At 49.2% G+C, this 16,863-nt stretch overlaps 1 protein-coding gene across 1 annotated transcript in view; it reads left to right on the forward strand.

Moving 5' to 3' along the window:
• CREB3L1 (cAMP responsive element binding protein 3-like 1) overlaps window positions 1–13,609 on the forward strand; it is a 19,397-nt gene extending 5,788 nt beyond the window's left edge. The window contains exons 3-11 of the mRNA XM_010289636.1: window positions 1,041–1,119; window positions 2,070–2,230; window positions 2,845–2,994; window positions 3,777–3,835; window positions 5,709–5,777; window positions 8,157–8,256; window positions 12,336–12,456; window positions 12,925–13,171; window positions 13,573–13,609. Coding sequence (XP_010287938.1) covers window positions 1,041–1,119; window positions 2,070–2,230; window positions 2,845–2,994; window positions 3,777–3,835; window positions 5,709–5,777; window positions 8,157–8,256; window positions 12,336–12,456; window positions 12,925–13,171; window positions 13,573–13,609 — 1,023 coding nt within the window. The remainder of the gene's footprint in view (window positions 1–1,040; window positions 1,120–2,069; window positions 2,231–2,844; window positions 2,995–3,776; window positions 3,836–5,708; window positions 5,778–8,156; window positions 8,257–12,335; window positions 12,457–12,924; window positions 13,172–13,572) is intronic.
• The last annotated feature ends 3,254 nt before the right edge of the window (window positions 13,610–16,863 follow it).

Consider the following 16,863-nt stretch of genomic DNA (forward strand, 5'->3'; position numbering starts at 1 on the left):
GGGGCCAAGTCTTTTGGTCATCTCTAAGTTCTTAAGAAGTCTGTTTGTCTGAAGGAGGCTCACTTATGCCACTGGTACATGGGTGTAAGTTTGGGCTCAGTTCGGCTGGCCTTGAGTCCAGCCGTGTTGGATGGGAAGGTCTGACCAGTCTCACACAGACCTTGACTATCTTGTAGCAGCTCAGTAGATAACAGTAGAGCATCTCTGGGGTTCACTTCCTTTTTTCACTCATGCTGAGCATCTTCCCATTTAAACAACCATCCAAAACAAATGCGTACTTCCAGCCAAAACTGTGCACAAACTTCCTCCATTATTTACACAGCTTGAACTTGCTGTGCCCTTGAAGCTCTGCTATGTGTGCTCAGCAGCCATACCATGGTGCTCTCTCAGCTGTGTTTACAGTCTGGAGGAGTTTGCAATGTGTCTGTTTAGTGTAAAAACTCCCCCAGCCTATGGTGGGCTGGGGGCTGGCAAGCCGGGTTGCTGAGGGGTAGCATAGCCCAGATGGGAGTAAGTCTACTCTTTATTTAACTCTCAAGTCCCCTCCAATTGGAAACAGCTGCTCAGTGGCCTGGGTGAAAATCATGTGAGCAGGACAGTGGGTTTGTTCTGTTTCTGTTTCTGTACAACCTCTATATTCCCATTTCTAATGAAGGCAGATCAAAGAGGGATTTCCCATGGTAATGGATAGGTTGGTTTAAATTGCATTGTCTGGATCTAGCAAGGGAAGAATTGCCAAGGACAAAAGTTATCTCCCTTTTGGAGGTACCCAGTGCACTGCTTGGCAGCATATCCATCTGCCACTGCCTCTACCTCTGCAGACATGTGTTTATACTCTCTGTGCCCAGCGACACACACTTCAGGGGGCTTATGTTTGGACTCTTGGTTTTTGTTATGTGTGGTGAGAGTCTACTTTGGGGCAGAGCTGTGACAGAGGACAGAGAGCAGGGGAGCAGTGGCTATGAACAGAGCTGGCAGGAGCCCTCTGGGCAGGGGAGGTGTGGCAGTGCCCAAGAGCTCTTTCTGCTTCTCTTCCACAGACTCCCATAGAAATGACCCCAGCACCTGTGATCAAAGCTGAACCCAAAGAGGTGAACCAGTTTCTAAATGTACCTGCAGGTAAGAAGATAGAGTTTGCTGGTCGACTTACATCCCCCTGTATTACTCAGATAAAGATCATTACTATATAGGGAGGAAAGATAACACCTGAGAGCAGAGCCATGCATACAAGGTAGCACTGGGGCACAGACCAACAGAGGAATGAGCGCTGCACTGTTCCAACTCGGATCAGTGTCTGGACCAGCAGCCACACACAGAATTGTTCAGACAGGGACTCCCAGGCAAAACAGGCTACTTCAGAGTTGGAAATATGCAAGAGTGCCTTTAAAATCCTCAGAGAGACTGTAGTGTTATCCAAAAACAACCATCTGAAAGTCAGGAAATTCAGGATCCAGTTTAATTTGAAAGAAACCCAAGCATCTGAAAATCTGCCGATGCACAAATGAAAGCACTATAGGAACTCCACTGCCGCAGAGAGACATTCCTTAAGCATATTCCCACCTCCATTAAGGCCCCCAGGGCTCTCCAGTACAAAGTGGGGACAGTTTTCAAGTGCTTGGAAACCAACTGAGTGACTGGAGCCTCTTTGGATCAAGTGTGCTGGCAAGTGTGTGAGCCCTGCGGTGCTTTTGGAAGAGCTCTTCTCTTACAGAGCTTTCTGTACTTGTGAATAGGCTATGGAGCAAAACATCACGGGCTTTGTACTCCATTTTAGTTGACACTGGAGTACCTTATTGCTTTGTAAACACCGTCAGTGTCTTGGCAAAGCCCCTGCCAGCTCTTTGACTCCTGCAGTTTCTAGTTTAGCACATCTGAGGTCAGCCTCACCTCTGTCTTGGGCAGTGCTTAGTCCAGCCTTGTTCTCAAACCCAGCCCGTCTTGTGAGACTCATCACCCTCTCCTTTCAGTCCTGTGTTATAGCAGTGCCTTTTCCTGGTGCTACTCAGGACCCTGTGCCTGTACCAACAGGCTGACATGACAGCCATTGACTTGATCTCCTTATTTCTCAGTAGATGACCTGGTGCAGATGCCTCCAACTCCACCCAGCAGCCATGGCAGTGACAGTGATGGATCTCAGAGCCCCCGGTCCCTGCCCCCCTCCAGCCCAGCCCGACCTGCTGCTCGCTCTTCTACTGCCATTTCCTCCTCACCTCTCCTAACAGCACCACACGTAAGGAGACAGCAGGACATCACTGGGACACGGTGCTCCTTGGTGCTCAGAGTGGGTTGGAGGCTTTCCAAGGGTCATGAGGGGGGTCCTGCTGTTGTTAAGGTCTCTAAACTGACATGCCCTGGCAAGGCAATGTGATGTCTTAGCACAAAGATGTGGGGACAGGATGGTGCTCACAGGAGTGAGGAGAGGCACAATGAGTCTTGCACAATGCCTGCCAGCAGCTACCTTGTTTTAGCAAGGGGTGTCTTTCACCCTGTACTTTGGGAAGTGGCCTATACACAGGAGGACTATCTGAGGAGGTTAATGGAAGAGAAGGGAATAACTGAGAATCCCCATAACCACATTGTGTTTTAACCATTGCCCAGAAGTTCTTTGGAGGGGTCCTGCAGTGCAAGTGTGTAGCCAGCCTCACTATGAAGGAGCAGATGCCCTCCGAAGTAAAAGAGGAAGGCACCTGCTGAGCTGTGCCCCCAGGATCAGGTTGAGAGCAGGAAAGAGCACTGCCCTGCACTTATTTGTACTGAGCCCCTAGCTGCTCTGCAAGGTTTTAAGGAGGATCACTGGGATGGAACTCCTTGCTGACACTGACGGCTGCTCTCTGTATGTTTCAGAAGTTACAAGGGACCTCTGGACCGCTGCTCTTGACTGAAGAGGAGAAACGAACCTTGATTGCCGAGGGCTACCCTATTCCTACCAAACTGCCCCTCACCAAAGCAGAGGAGAAAGCACTGAAGAGGGTCAGGAGGAAAATCAAGAACAAGGTGACTGCAAAAAAATGTAACTATGCAGTTCCCATGATTCCAGAACATCCTCAGCTGACCAGTGCTAGAGTTACCCTCACCTCCTCAGCTGCAGTGCAGCTCAGAAAAGGTACACCGGCATGAGCCTCCCAACCCACAGAAATGATGCCATAGGGCATCTCCGCATGCATGCTGTGCATGCAGCTGTATCTGGGAAGTGTGGCTTCCAGCCCCAGCTCCTGGGAGTGTGTGGCCTGGGTTAGGGCCCACAGACTAAGACATCATGGGTCAGACAAACCAGCCTGGTCAGGCCTTGCTGTGAGGGCAGGGAAACAAGAGCCATTACATGATGCAGGACGGGTTCATTAGCCCGGCAGAGGCTGTGAGACTTTAGGCTGTGATTAGAAAGCATCCCGTGGGAGAAATGATGAGACCCTGAATTAGTCACCCAGTGACTCAGAAGTGGTCTGGGGCAGAATCTGCCCAGATGGCCACAGTATGTACCCCTGTGAGTCAGAGGAGTTCAAAGCAACCCTAAAAATGCTCTCAGCAGCAAGGGGGTCAGGCATACTGCAACAAATGGTTGTGGCCTACAGGTCAAAGAAGGCTGCATACCTACAGCATCCATCCCTCCCAGTTTTGGCCTGGAGACCAGTAGGAATGACAGATGGGAAGGCAATTTTCCCATTTACCTTTAGGGTGCTTTGTGTGCAGGGAACAGACAAGATGAGGGAGCCACAAAGAAATGTCTAGAGGCTTGTGATACTGATACTGACTCCTTTCTGATGGCTGCCCCCTCACAGATCTCTGCTCAGGAGAGTCGCAGGAAGAAGAAAGAATATGTGGAGTGTCTAGAGAAAAAGTAAGTTTCTTCTTTTCAGTCTTACCTTTGAAAAAGGAGCCCTGTCCATGCACCGCCTCCATTTCTAGTGCTTTTGTCTCTGAATCGCTCAGAGTATGATTCCTTGCAAGGCTGGCTGCACAGAAGTTTGGTTTGGGATCCTGCCCCTACTCTACTCCCTCCCAGAAATCCTCTTGCAGGATAAAGATTGCTCTAGAAACCTTGTGTTTCCAACTGCTTAGTTTGGCTGGTCCCCTGCAGAACACAGGCCATTTTGGCTGCCAACAAGGTAGGATTTTGGGTAAAAGTAATGTTTTCCCACTAGAAGTTGCTTCTATTTTGTCTGTCCCATAAGCAGCAGGCTCTCTGAGGGCACTGACCACCTCTTTCGCCTCTTTCTTCCCATGAGGGTGGACACACAAGCATTTGATAGCAAGAAAAACCCTGCACTATAGTTATTCTCCACACTCCCTCCCCTTCCACCCTTCCCTGCATGAACTTTGTTTTTCTCCTTGCAACTCTGAGGTCCTGCATGTATAGCAGGCATAAGCCTAAGGTGACATCACATGACACTGACAGAGTAGAAAATAACTCTTGAGGGGCTGGATCCTCTCATCCCCTCTGTAACTAGCAGCCCCTGATGGGCATTCCCAGGCAAAGAAGAATGATGGGATCCAGGTGCAAATTCACATTTCTGTTTAAATACTGTCGTCTTCGCTGTTGTTAACACCACCTGAGGTCAGCAAAATCTAAGAAAAAAATCCCCAACTTTAATTAAATCTTCTCCCTGATGCTATTTGTTTATCTTCTCTAAGTGTGCAGAAATGCTGAATAAAAACAGATGACTCAAGGCACCTTCAAGTTCTCATGCTCTTCCATAAGCAGCACCTCAGCATGCATGTGTGTGTCCAGGCATCAGAGCACATTGCCTCCAGCTAGTGTCCCACGCTGACACCCAGATCCTTCAAGCTGAGGCTGGGGAGTTGGCTGGCCTTGCGCAAGTGGCAGGTCCAGGGCTTTCTGTGCTGGGGCCTCTTCCCCAGACATGGCTGTGGTGCCTGTACGTACTCAGCAGTTTGTTACGCTAGTGCATTGCTGTGACAGATGGCTTTCAAACAATGCCAGGTTTAAATGTGAACCAAAAGCAGCATTCAGTGAATTTTTTTAATGGAACAAGTCTTTGGTCAACTTGGCTTTCTGTAAACACTGGTTTGTTAAAGCCTGTACTTGGGCCCTTCACCATTCAGCTTGACACCTTTGCTGCAAGCCTAGTTTTTACATGGAACGCCTGGTTCAGAGGCTGTGCTGGAAACCTCCAGCAGGATCAGAGTGTGTCCCTGGCCTGCTTTCCTCCGGGCCTGGAGGCATTCCCCTTCCCTCGTCCCAACTGCAGCCTAACCGCTTTTGCTCCCGAAGCAGTGGGAGGGGGCCTGCAGGTTCTCTGCTGCCCTCAAGTGCCTGCAGTCGGAGCTGGCCCAGCATTTGTACAGAACTGCCAGGTTTTCAGGGCACGTTCTCAGTAGTTCTCTCTGTGTCATTTGTCCCCCTGTTCCTTTTCCATGCTCCTTAAGGGGGTTTGGAAGTGATGGAAATGCCTGCATAACGTTGGGTCTGTCCTGACTTGACCTGCCTGTAACTGGGTGCTACTGGCTCTCCCAGCCCTCAGGAAAGCCTGAACTGGGAACTGTCACACGTAGCTGTCCACCTGCAATCTTGTCCCTAGTCCGTCAGGGCTGGCAGCAACCATACGGGCCAGGAACATCTGGTTCCAGGACCATATCTGCAGGTGATGGATGAGGCCATTGAGCCTCCACATTCAGAGAGAGGCAAGGACTACATTTTCTTTATCTGTTCGGCCTCTGTAACTAACTGTCTCTGGGTTTTATTCCCGCAGGGTTGAGACATACACAACAGAAAACAATGAACTCTGGAAAAAAGTGGAGACCTTAGAAAATGCAAACAGGTAAGAGGGGCTAGACCTGACCCTCTGTGGGTAGGGTCGGGTGGGCAGGAAGGGAAGTCAGAGGAATGCTGGGGCAGGGGGATGAGAAGAGAAAGGCAGGCTCCTCAGCTCCTGGCAGGACGGGCGCTGCTCGGCGAGGTGCTGGGTTTCGGCCCATGGCAGCAGCAGCAAGGCAGCTGGGTTTGGTTAGTGAGGCTGGAATGTTTGTGTTGGGATGGCCAGGCCGCGCTGCAGTGAGGGGAGGGAGGGAAGGCACGTTTCTCATATCTGTTCCTCCTTCTCCCTGCAGCCCTTTGGGCTCATGCTACCCGTCCCATTGCCCTCCAGGTCTCTGGCTGTCTCCAGGGCAGCTGCATCGAAGGAGGCCCCTCATACCAGCCTCTCAGACCCACTATTTCTGCTCTTGGTCTCTTTGGAGGAATACAAGGCCCTGGGCATAATGTGGCTGTTTCAGGTTTCTCTTGAGAAAGAGCTGAGCGGACTTGGTGAATACAGAGAAAGCCCATTCTTCTAATAAAGGTTGAGATCCCAGCTCCCACCAAATCCAGGGCAACTGCTTGTGCATGTGGTACCCCAGCCCTTGCCCTGCCTCTTACCCTTGCAAAGCAAGCCCAGAGAATTTCCCTTCCATCTGCTGCTGCTGCTCACCTGGAAGGAGCAAGCTGCTCCCACAGCCCCAAAGCAGGCGCCTGGATCCCTTGCCCAAGAACCTGGTGAGCACTTTTGCTCCTAATATGCAGAGATGGCTGACTGATCCTTGGAAGCAAATAATGAAGACCCCCACCCCTGCAGTGGGGATAGGCAGCAGGAGCTGGAGGAGGGCCCAGCTCTGCTCCCTCTTACTGGGTACAGCAGGTATTAGGAAGGGCAGGGTCAGCTACGGGGCTAGTGAGGGGGATGCTCAATTCTACAGCCCCATTTCTATCACCTCCAGCTCTAACTGAAGGGAACTGCAGCCAGAGGGCCAGTCCAACCACCCTTCTGCTGCCACTACAGCTCATAGAATACTCCTTGAGGCTCTACCACACTCCTTCCTTCCATCCATGACACAAGTGCTGTGTCCCCGGCTTTCACGCTAGCCACTGGTACTGGGACTGCAGGCTGTCAGGCGTGGTTTGGCTGAGGTGTGTGAATGGCCGGAGCCTCCCATCTGCCAGAGATGCGGCTGCCCAGCTTGCTCTCATCCACCTGGCACAGCCTGTTGCCCGGTCTCTCTGGGAGCACGGGCAGCCCTGCTGCTGAAAAAGCGTGAGCCCCACCCTGCAGAATCAGGAGATTGGCCTAAAAGCCAGGAGGGGTTTATTTTTTTTTAAAATACACGTTGTGTTCTTTCTGATTGGGTTTGGGTTTTGAGTACTGCCAGTGGGACGCTCTGTGCTTCTCTCCACATGTACAAGGAGCAGAAGAAGATTTGGAAAGAGATAAAGCTGGGATTCTCCTGCAATCTCCTGCCTCCAGGACCTGGCATTTTATAAAAGTTCAAATGTATTTGTGTAAAACAGTCAGCGCTCCCAGGGGGAAACATGCAGTAGTCTGCATTTCAGTAATTAGCAGCCCTTGGGAACTGTGTGCTTTGTAGTCTCCCTCATCCCAGATTTCTTCATCAGCCCAGTGAAGGGTTCAGTGGCTCTTAGTAACACACCTACCACTGTTTTGTGTTTATGTGTGCCAATGCCAATGTTCAGTTAAATGGGGCAGAGAGACCTTAGCACGTGTTCCAGCCAGGGCAGCCAGAGAGTGAATTAATTGCTGGACTCAAGATTTGGCTTTGCCCACATCCCTCTGCAGAGTTTGCCAACACTGAAGAAGCTGGAGGGGATCAAAACTGTTTTTTATTTCTCTCTCCACCATATGGTTCAGGGCACAGGTTGAGCTGCAGAGTGTATGTCTTTCAGTGAAGTGGGAGCAGGCAGGCCTGTGCTGAAGGTCTGACCTGAATACAAAGTTCAGCCTCCATCCCAGAGCTTGGTTTTCATGGTATCCTGCCTTTCCATTGCTCTGGGAGATGACTAGTTGGGCTCTGAGGCAACCAGTTGTCCTAAATGAACGGGACATTCATAATGCTGGTTAGTTGCAGTGAAGTTTGTGGTAGATCTACTGGTGAGGAGACGGAGGGTGTAACCTCAGTGTAACAGCACCTTGGGACATTCCTCCCACAGTTCCTGCACACTTTATATCTCAGACTCACCCTTTTTTGCTTCTTGCTTCCCAAGCCTGTTTGGTCAGAGAACTTGGGCAAGATATAGCAAGGGGGAGATACTTGTTTTCACAAGAAGGGAAAATCAGGGTAAAATATGAAGGGGGGTAGTGGTATTCTTGCATCACTTACTGGCTGCTACCTCCTTATCAAGTTTTGATTTGGGTTGTTTCCTATCCCAGGACTCTACTCCAGCAGTTACAGAAGCTGCAGGCTCTGGTAGCTGGGAAAGTCTCCAGACCTTACAAAATGGCTTCTACACAGACCGGGACCTGCCTAATGGTATAAGCTTCATTTCCACCTTCCTTATTGGCCATGCTTCCCCAGACAGATTTGTCGATTTCCTGACTCTGCCCTCTTCCCTGCTGCCCGGCTCTGTTGCTAGTTATATCTGCTCTCTCCTTTTGTGTTAGAGTCACCAGAACTAGGCCCTGTGTCATACATCCACCGCTAGTGTCAGTTGTTTATGCAACAGCATTAGAGTAATTCCTGCATTTTCACTGTCTTGTTCTTTGGGCAAAACAGCACTTCGGTTGCTTTTCATTAGCTGTAGGCCATTCAGCAAAAATCTTCAATGAGCTTCCATCATAATGGGTAAGAGTTTTCTTTGCTGAGTTGGTAATGCTTAACGTTTAACTCAACAGGGTGGACAAACAGTTCAAGTATTCCTCCCAGTGGTCATTACCTTGTGTTTGTCAGCAAGAAATGACATCTGTTCTTGCTATGCCTGCACATCAGACTTTGTTAAATCCAAGTGGAATTCTCTTCATTTGCCCTTTTGACTAACCAAAATGATTCAGGGCTGTCTGCCGGTTTTGGTAATCCCTGTTTCCCTCTCATTTCTCATAGTGGAGGATCATGGTTAAGCAACACTGGCTTCACTGTAGAGTTTTGGGGCATGCCAGTGTGTGGCCATAGAGTCAATTGCTTATTCTTCATGTCATTTTTGCCAGGGGGAAAGTTTCTGATCCATGATAAAAATATAACCTTCAACCCTGTGATGTCTTTGCAGGATTGTCATAGTAGCTGCTTGTGACAAATTTGTCAAAGTTAGTTATCTGTATCTACTTGTCACTTCTGTACTGTTAACAGTCATGAAATACAAACAGATGGTGAGGTGCTTGCCCCACTTTCTCAGCACCCTCAGTGTCCTGAGGGGTTGTTTTTTGCTCTTGTTCAATTAGTTTTGTAGGTTCCAGAGCCCCTGCTCTGTAATTTCCAGCATTCCCCTTTCAAAATCTGCTCAAACTTTTGCTACTCTCTGCTGCCCCCATGTCAGACCAGATTTTAATGACTGACTGTCTTTTCTGTTGGCGGCTGCTCTGTGGTTTCATTCCCAAGTTCTTTCCACATTTTCGGGTGTGACCCATCTGGGCCCAGTGACTCATTGCTCCTTAATGCAGCAGCTCATCAGAGCACCCCTGGCTCCAGCAATTCTTCATCGCTGCTACCTGGAATGAGGAAGTCCAGAAGAGGTGCCTTCCAGACATCCCCTGTGCTATAGGCTGATAAAATACCTAATTTAGCTTCCCAACAATGTCTTATCTCTCCTTGCTGCTCCCTTCATTCCATGTCATCCCAGCCCACACACCAACTCTCTCAGGCTTCCTAGCTTTGAAGCATTTAAAGAATTTGTAATTTGCTTTTCTATCTTTGACCAGTTCCTCTCATAGGCCTATGAGTTCCCATTTTCCTTTTTCAAATACAGCACTCCTTATCACGACAGATATGTAGAATCATCATGCCCTGCAGCGTGGGAGTGGAGCAGAGTACCCTTCTTTTTTAGCCCTGTGTCATTCTTGCTGGATATTTGTCCAGCCAGTTCTTGAAGGCCTCCTGTGATGAGTAGTCCTCAGCCTCCTCAGGCAAATCATTCCAATGTTTTGTTATCTTTCCCAGATAAAGCTTTCTTGCTATCTCATCTCAGTCTTCCTTGCAACAGCATAAGCCTATTACAATTTCTTCTGCCCACTGTAGGCAAGATCAGTTTACCCTCCCTTTGTGCACTTGCATTTTACATATTTGAAAACTATTGTTTTTGAGCAACTCCCTTCAGTCTGCTCTGCTAAATCCCCACAATTTCTTCAGTTTTTCCTTGTAGGTTGTTACTGAATCATTGCCTGTTCCCAGAGCTCTCTTCCAGACTTTCTCTGATTGCCTCGCATCTTTTTGGAAGTATGGGGCCCAAAGTTGCACACAACGTTCCACCTGAAGGCTGGTACAGAGCCAGCCAGCCAGCCAGCCAGAAAGTCTGTTCATACTGCTCGGGCTGAGATTTGCCCTATGCAAAGTGACAACGACTCGTGCCCACCATGTGCTCCATTTTAACTCCCAGATCCTCTTCTGTAGAGCAGTTGCCTGGCCACAAAGTTGCTGACATGATTCCTCTGTTAATCAGTCCTGCCACCTCCAAGGTCTCAGCGTTTGTCTGTATGGATCTGCCCACTGTTCTCTTGGACCATTTCTCCCCATGGTCAAGATCATTCCGAATTTGAACCCTGATCAAAAGACAGTTTGCTTTTAGTCTCTCCCATCTGCAGATTTGATACAGTCTATCATCCAAGTCAAGCTTAAAAATGTTGAATCTTGCCAGAGCCATAACAGATCTATCTGCTACTCCATCTGCTACTTCCTCCCAGTTTGACAGTAAACCATTTGATAACTACGCTCTTTTTTTGATTAATTTTGTTTCCACCTCTCCAACTGGTTTTGCAGTAGTTTCCTATAGCTTAGTTTCCCTCGCTTTTTAAGAGGTAAAATGGTGAGATGGTCAAAAGCTGTGAGATGAATGGTACTCAGAGTCAAACCAACAAATACTATTATGAAGTGTTATAGAGCTTGAACTGGAACTGAATCAGAGCATCAATCAGAGTTAACGTGAAACAAAACAGAGTAAAACCAATGCTGGTTTACAAAGCCCCAGTTGAAAGCCATGTTAAAGCAAGATGTTAAGTATACTGATCTTTCCCAGGCCATAAAGCCTGTTTTGTTTTAGAAGAGAAGAACAAGCTTCACAAGGCTGTCTCTCCTTTCTGGAAGTTGTATGTTTGGCTTTGATAATTCCAAGCAACCTCTATGCAGAATTTATTTTTCCCCTGGTTTTGTGGAATAAGGGTTCTAAATGCCTTGTATGCCTGATATGATGTGCTTAGACAGCATTTTATTTCCTTACTTTAAAACCAGCCATGAAGAGTCTGGACAATTAAAATCCATCTTTACATAGCATAGTATCCTTATGCTATTATTTGATCTTCCACATCTCCCGGAATCCACCTGGTGGTCAAAATTACCTTGATATACCAGCTTCCATGAATTACTTAGACATGGCTATTCCAAAATAGATGGCTGTTCTGGAAAGCAGTCAAGCTGGCTGTCCCCACAGGTCAAACTTAACTAGTTTATACATAGGTAGTAGAAATCACCAACAGATGCACTGCCTCTTTGACATGCTCAGTCTGACCACTGAGCTGGCACACGCTAGGTACCACCCATGGTACACGGGTATTCAGGTAATAAGCGTTTGGCTGTCTATCATTTCCCATGTGTCCCCTCTTGCTCTGTACTGGTAGTGCCCTAAAGTCTATAGAGTCCCTTACGATTGGCACTGGCATCTCGCTCTGAAGCTTTACTATTATGGCAGAATTTACAGACAGGTGCAGACCTACCAGAGGGGGATTTCCAGGGAGCTTTCATCTGCCTCTCTCCTTTTATCACTGCCCCGTAGCTCTGACTGGTCTGCCTGACAGCAGAAGGCATGGACACATGGTCCTGCCTACATGCATGTCAAGCATAAATTTAACTCTTTCCTTGGACTCTCCATCCTTGCTATCAGGTATTAGGCAGCTGCAGTTCTGCTGTCATTTCTGTCCTTGCATGGACAGTAGCGTCACTTTGCTATTTGCTGTGGTACCTCACAGATTCCTGCTAGTGAGCTTATTTTCTTACAGCCCACTACAGCTCCTACTGAGCCAATGGTCAGGTTCCCTTTGGCCAAGGCAGAGTTCAGACGTGAGAACTCTTGACTGAGAACTGTTGAGAGACTCAACAGACTTCAGTTGAGTCTCCCTCTTTCTCAGCTTGTTCCCCAGCTATGCCTTCCACCATCTCTCATCAACTGGACAGGCAAGTTCTCACCATTGAACCAGAAATACTTCAAATAAAGCAACATGAGGAAGCTTCTGACTTCCCTTCTTAGATTTTCAGCAGAGATTAGCAGAGCAAGCCCTTTCCCTCCCTGGGGACCACAGCGACCCAGTTGCCAGACTGACCACATGTTCTCACACAGCCTCGTGTTTGTGTGCTGCGGGGGCAGTGTTTCCTTATGGCTAGTTTCACTAAGTCTGTGCTGATCTCCTCTCTAGGTGCTGGCACTCTGCTTCGTTCTGATCCTGGGATCCCTGATGCCCTGTCTCCCTGAGTTCTCTTCAGCATCACAGACAGTGAAAGCAACACCAGCACCAGACATTTACACAACTAGTAAGAGTGAGTCTAACGTGGTTTGTCCATTTCATCCCGTCAAACTATTTCCAGCTCTTATCTTGACACTCCCGGTTCAGGGCTAGTGTCCTCCCCTCCATGCCTACCCCATATGCTGGGGCTCTGGTGAGGGGGGATTCCTGGCCTGTCAATGGCACAAACTCTGATAACGGCACCTGGTTTGGGCCTGTTGTCATTCTCTGCTAACCATTGTCCCAAAACATGACAAGTGTCAAAGGAAGGAACATGAAGGAAAAGTCCCAGGGCAAATCGATTTTCTTCTGAAGAGGCTGTGTGTCCGGGGGGCATTTGCCTCCTGAAGCTGGGGGGAGGTGGGTATCCCGCAGAGCAGACCTCTGTTACAGATGAACAAGGCCATAGCTGGATGGGCATGGGCTGAAACCACCACCGTGACCCACAACCATTACAAGAGACCTTGTCCTCATCGTTAACCAATACTCTTCTTTTTTCCAGTTCAATCACGGAGCCTCCTTTTCTATGATGAGGGTGCTGGCTCCATAGAAGAGAGCTATAGCTCCTTCCTCACCATGGACCATCCTGAGGGGTGGGAGGCCGAAAAAGGGCAGCCTGAGGAGGGAGGGCCTCATCTGGCCAGGACACATGAGACGGCCAAATATCTGAGCAAATCCCAGCTGGAGGCTCCTGATCAGAACCGAACTGACCCAACTCTCGCCCACCTCAAAGAGCAATTCCATGAGAGGTAAGCAGGTGGGGGCCACCCTCCGAGCCCCAGAACACAGCATGGTGCCTGTGAGTGAGCAGCAGGCATGTCCTCTCTGCTGCAAGCTAAGGACAGCTGAGCTGCCTGGGACAGGCAATTAGCTAAAGAGCAGTGGCTGGAGGAAGCCAATGCTGGCAGGGAGCATAAGACGAAGTTTATTTCCTAGAGCAAAACTGTGGGACTCCATAAAGCGGTGTCCCACTGGCATAGAGCTGAGGAGGACTGGGTGATTCAAGTGGTCCCAGGCTTGCTGGTCATTCAGTGCCATGGGGAACGGTTGCATCCTGGTCAGAGCAAACCATCTGAGCACACAGGGAGGTGAATTTGCATTGGAGGTTGCAATGAACCTTGACTGATGCCTTGTCTTTTCTTTTCCTCAGAGAGACAAGCTCCAGTGAGACAGCTGAATACTTGTAGCAGCTGCTGGACCTCAAGGCCTCATCTGTCTGATTGCAGGATTCCCTCCTCACCGAGCAACTGAGGGGACTTGGCGGGAGAGGACGCTGCATTCAGACACTCCTAAACTGGCCTTGGGTTCAGCTCCTCCCCTTCCCCATGCCCCCTCCACCCCCCATTAGTACTGATCTCTCTGAGGGGAGTCACAGGACTGCCAGAACCAGCAATAAATGTCTGGTGAAGCCCTGAGATGTCCTCTTCTTCTGGCCTTACCTCCTGCTTAAATGAGCACTACCCTATGGATGTGGGCTCAACTTGGAGTGGAGGGAGATCAGGGGAAGCCCCCAAACTATTCAGCTCACACCCCAAAGCCTCCAGACCAAGGGGGCTGTCCCCAGGAGTGTACCCCTTGGCTACATCAGATGCACCTGAAGGAGAGAGAGAGAGAGAGTGCTGGATTTACTGTCCTGCCTGGGGGCTTAGGAGTGGGTGATGCTGGTGCTAGAGAGATGGCTCTGGAGAGTTTGAGCTCATTGCTTCCCCTCCATCTGTTAGTATACTTCTGCTTTCGTTGAGAGAAAACCTAGTTCTTCCTTGCTCTAGTTTTCTCTTGATGGACATGCCTACATAACTTCCACGCCAACTATCTGCAAAGATCTGCACACAAACGGAGTGGGGGAGACAGATCCCAAACAGATAAACCACCATAAAAATTTTCCAGCAGTTTCTGGGCAACCAGAGCTCTGAAAAAGAGAACAATTTTCCCCCACAACCCATTTCTCCCCACCCTCAGCACCCTTGTTTTGGCAGGGGTAATTCCCTTTCTGTTCCCAGCTTGGGCCCTACAGTGCAGTGCTAACCAGGTCAGTGGCCTTCTCACTTTCCATTCTGCAGGCTTCCTGCTTTGAGAGTGGGGGAGAGAAACCCACTCCCCATCCCAGCTCTGCATCCCCAATTCTGCTTTATGCCAAATGGGGTCTTTCTAGGAACCACCAAGGAGAGCTCTGCAGCCCGTTGGAGGGCTGTCGGATAGCCATTGTTCCCCTCACATCCTCTGTGTGCACAGCAGTGTTGTGAAAGCCACTGAGGACATACTGGCATCTCTGGTGACAGGTACGTCTGTCAGGAAGGAGGTGACATGGTGGAATTTGCCAGGGTCACCAAAGACTGTTTTAGACCTCTTCCTTCTAAGTGCTGGCACCAAAGGTAGCAAACTTTTGCCATAACACCGTTTAGGCCAGACTTGCCAAGTTTGGTGCTGAAATGACCTCATCTCAAGCCTATGCCATCCTCCTTAGCACCCAGACACCCATTTCTGAACTTTCTTCCTCCCCAGCAAAAGCCCTGCTGAAAGGCTCAAGTGTCTCCTCACTCCGTTCCCTCAGCTGCCATTTGATGGAACAATGTGGGACGTGAGTGTTGGAGATCTGGGGTGTGGCAGGTTGCCCCGTGTTTGTACATGGGAGTCCCTCTGCACTCTGCCGCATCTCACAGCAAGCTCCTCTTTGGCTTGTTTCTCTTCAAGTGCCCTGGACTCACTCTGCACTGCCCCAACCTCTCCTCTCTCCCCAGGCTGGGAGTGGAGAGGGCTCCCTGGAGAGGAAGGATGGGATGGCTTTTGCTCAAGGATTGGGAGAAGTGAGGGAAAGGCCCTCACATCCCTCTTTTCTCCCTTTTTGAAAACTGGTTTTGCCCCTTGAAGCCATTTAGGACAAATTTGGACACAACTAGCTGCAACCATACATGCCTGGCCAGTGGGGTGAGAAGAGGAAGGCCTTCAGCATAACTCTGCTCTTCTTGAGGTTCACACAGGACCTGCTGGTTACCAGATACCACTGCATTCCTCGTCCTCCGCCTCCACCCCAGCACAAAGAACCACTGCCAGGTCCAAGCACACCCTCCTCCACCCCAACACTTCCACTGAGCATGTCCCCGTGCCTCCCACTCCCACCGTTGTACAGAGACCAAGAGCAGAACTCGTTTGTACATAATGAACCTTATTTTGTATTATTGCCGATCCCTTAAGATATTGTATTTTGGAGACTCTCAGATCCTATTTTCAGTATTGTATTTTATTAAGAATTAGTGCGGGCTTGGCATCTATGAACTTCTTTCTTGTTAACAGCTCACTTTCCCCTTATACTCCAGCAGCTGCCTCTTCCCTCCTGTTTGTTTTTTGTTTGGGTTTTTGTTTTGTTTTTTTCAAGCCACCTTTTTCCTCCCTCCTATCACTCGCTCTGCATTTGCTTAGTGAAGCAAAATAAAAATAAAATAAAAAGATGCAGCATCAGCCCTGGGTTGACGGGTACTTTCATTGAGGCATGGTTGTCACGCCAGCCCACATGCACAGCTCCTCACCTCCTGCTCCCTGGCTGTCCCACTTGCAGAATCCGTTCAGTGCTGGGACCTCGTGCTCAATGTCAGGGGCTAGAAGCAACCTTGCATGTTTTATTTCCAGCAGCACTGTGACTTCTTCTGCAGTTCTGAACAAGTCAGAACTGTTCTGCCTCAGTTTCTTCTCCCACTTACATTGTCCTCTCAGAAGGAGGAAGATCATCGAAGAATGTTTATGAGGTGCAATGAGCTCCTCTGATGAAGGATTCTGTACAACAAAGACACTGCTAGTAGCACTGTGACTCTGGTCCCATCCCATCTGAAAAAATACTTAAATCTTTCCGTTAACTGTAAAAGCTGAGCAGCTGCACTCAGATTGGTAACAACTTGGGACCTGGCTGTCTGTCAGCCTGTACCTCTGACAGTCCATTTATAATCTATGAAAACTAATAGGTTTTGTCTTGATTTTGTGTGAAACACAAGGCAACAGGGGATCTAGAAAACAAATCTTCATTTTCTGGAAAGCTCCAAGTGGGCTCGTTAGAATTTGGCCATTGAAAGGACTCCTTCTTGCAGTCTTGCAATCCCTCCACGGCTGGAGGACAACCCAAGCAGGAGCCCGTCTCCAAGACACTAGAAGGTGGCTCCATCTCCTGCCTCCGGCTGGGCTGGCGAAGCAGAGCTCTGACTTTGCTACAGGAGGAGGATGTGAGGCACCGGGCCTGCAAAGATCTCTTTCTGTGGATTACGATTCCCTTGCAGAGAGGAGGAAAACACTGGCCTGTGCCAGCCATTGTGATGGGGCTGGCCCTTGAAGAGTGGCTGGGAGAGAGAGGAGCTCTCTTTTCTTGGCTGGGTCTGCACTGCCAAGATGGGGTTTGACATGGGATCCATGGTGGGTTAGGCTGACATGGGTTTTACAGACCCCTGCAGAGGTTCCT

This window comes from Phaethon lepturus, unplaced genomic scaffold (assembly GCF_000687285.1).
Source record: "Phaethon lepturus isolate BGI_N335 unplaced genomic scaffold, ASM68728v1 scaffold39460, whole genome shotgun sequence".
Taxonomy (NCBI): Eukaryota; Metazoa; Chordata; class Aves; order Phaethontiformes; family Phaethontidae; genus Phaethon; species Phaethon lepturus.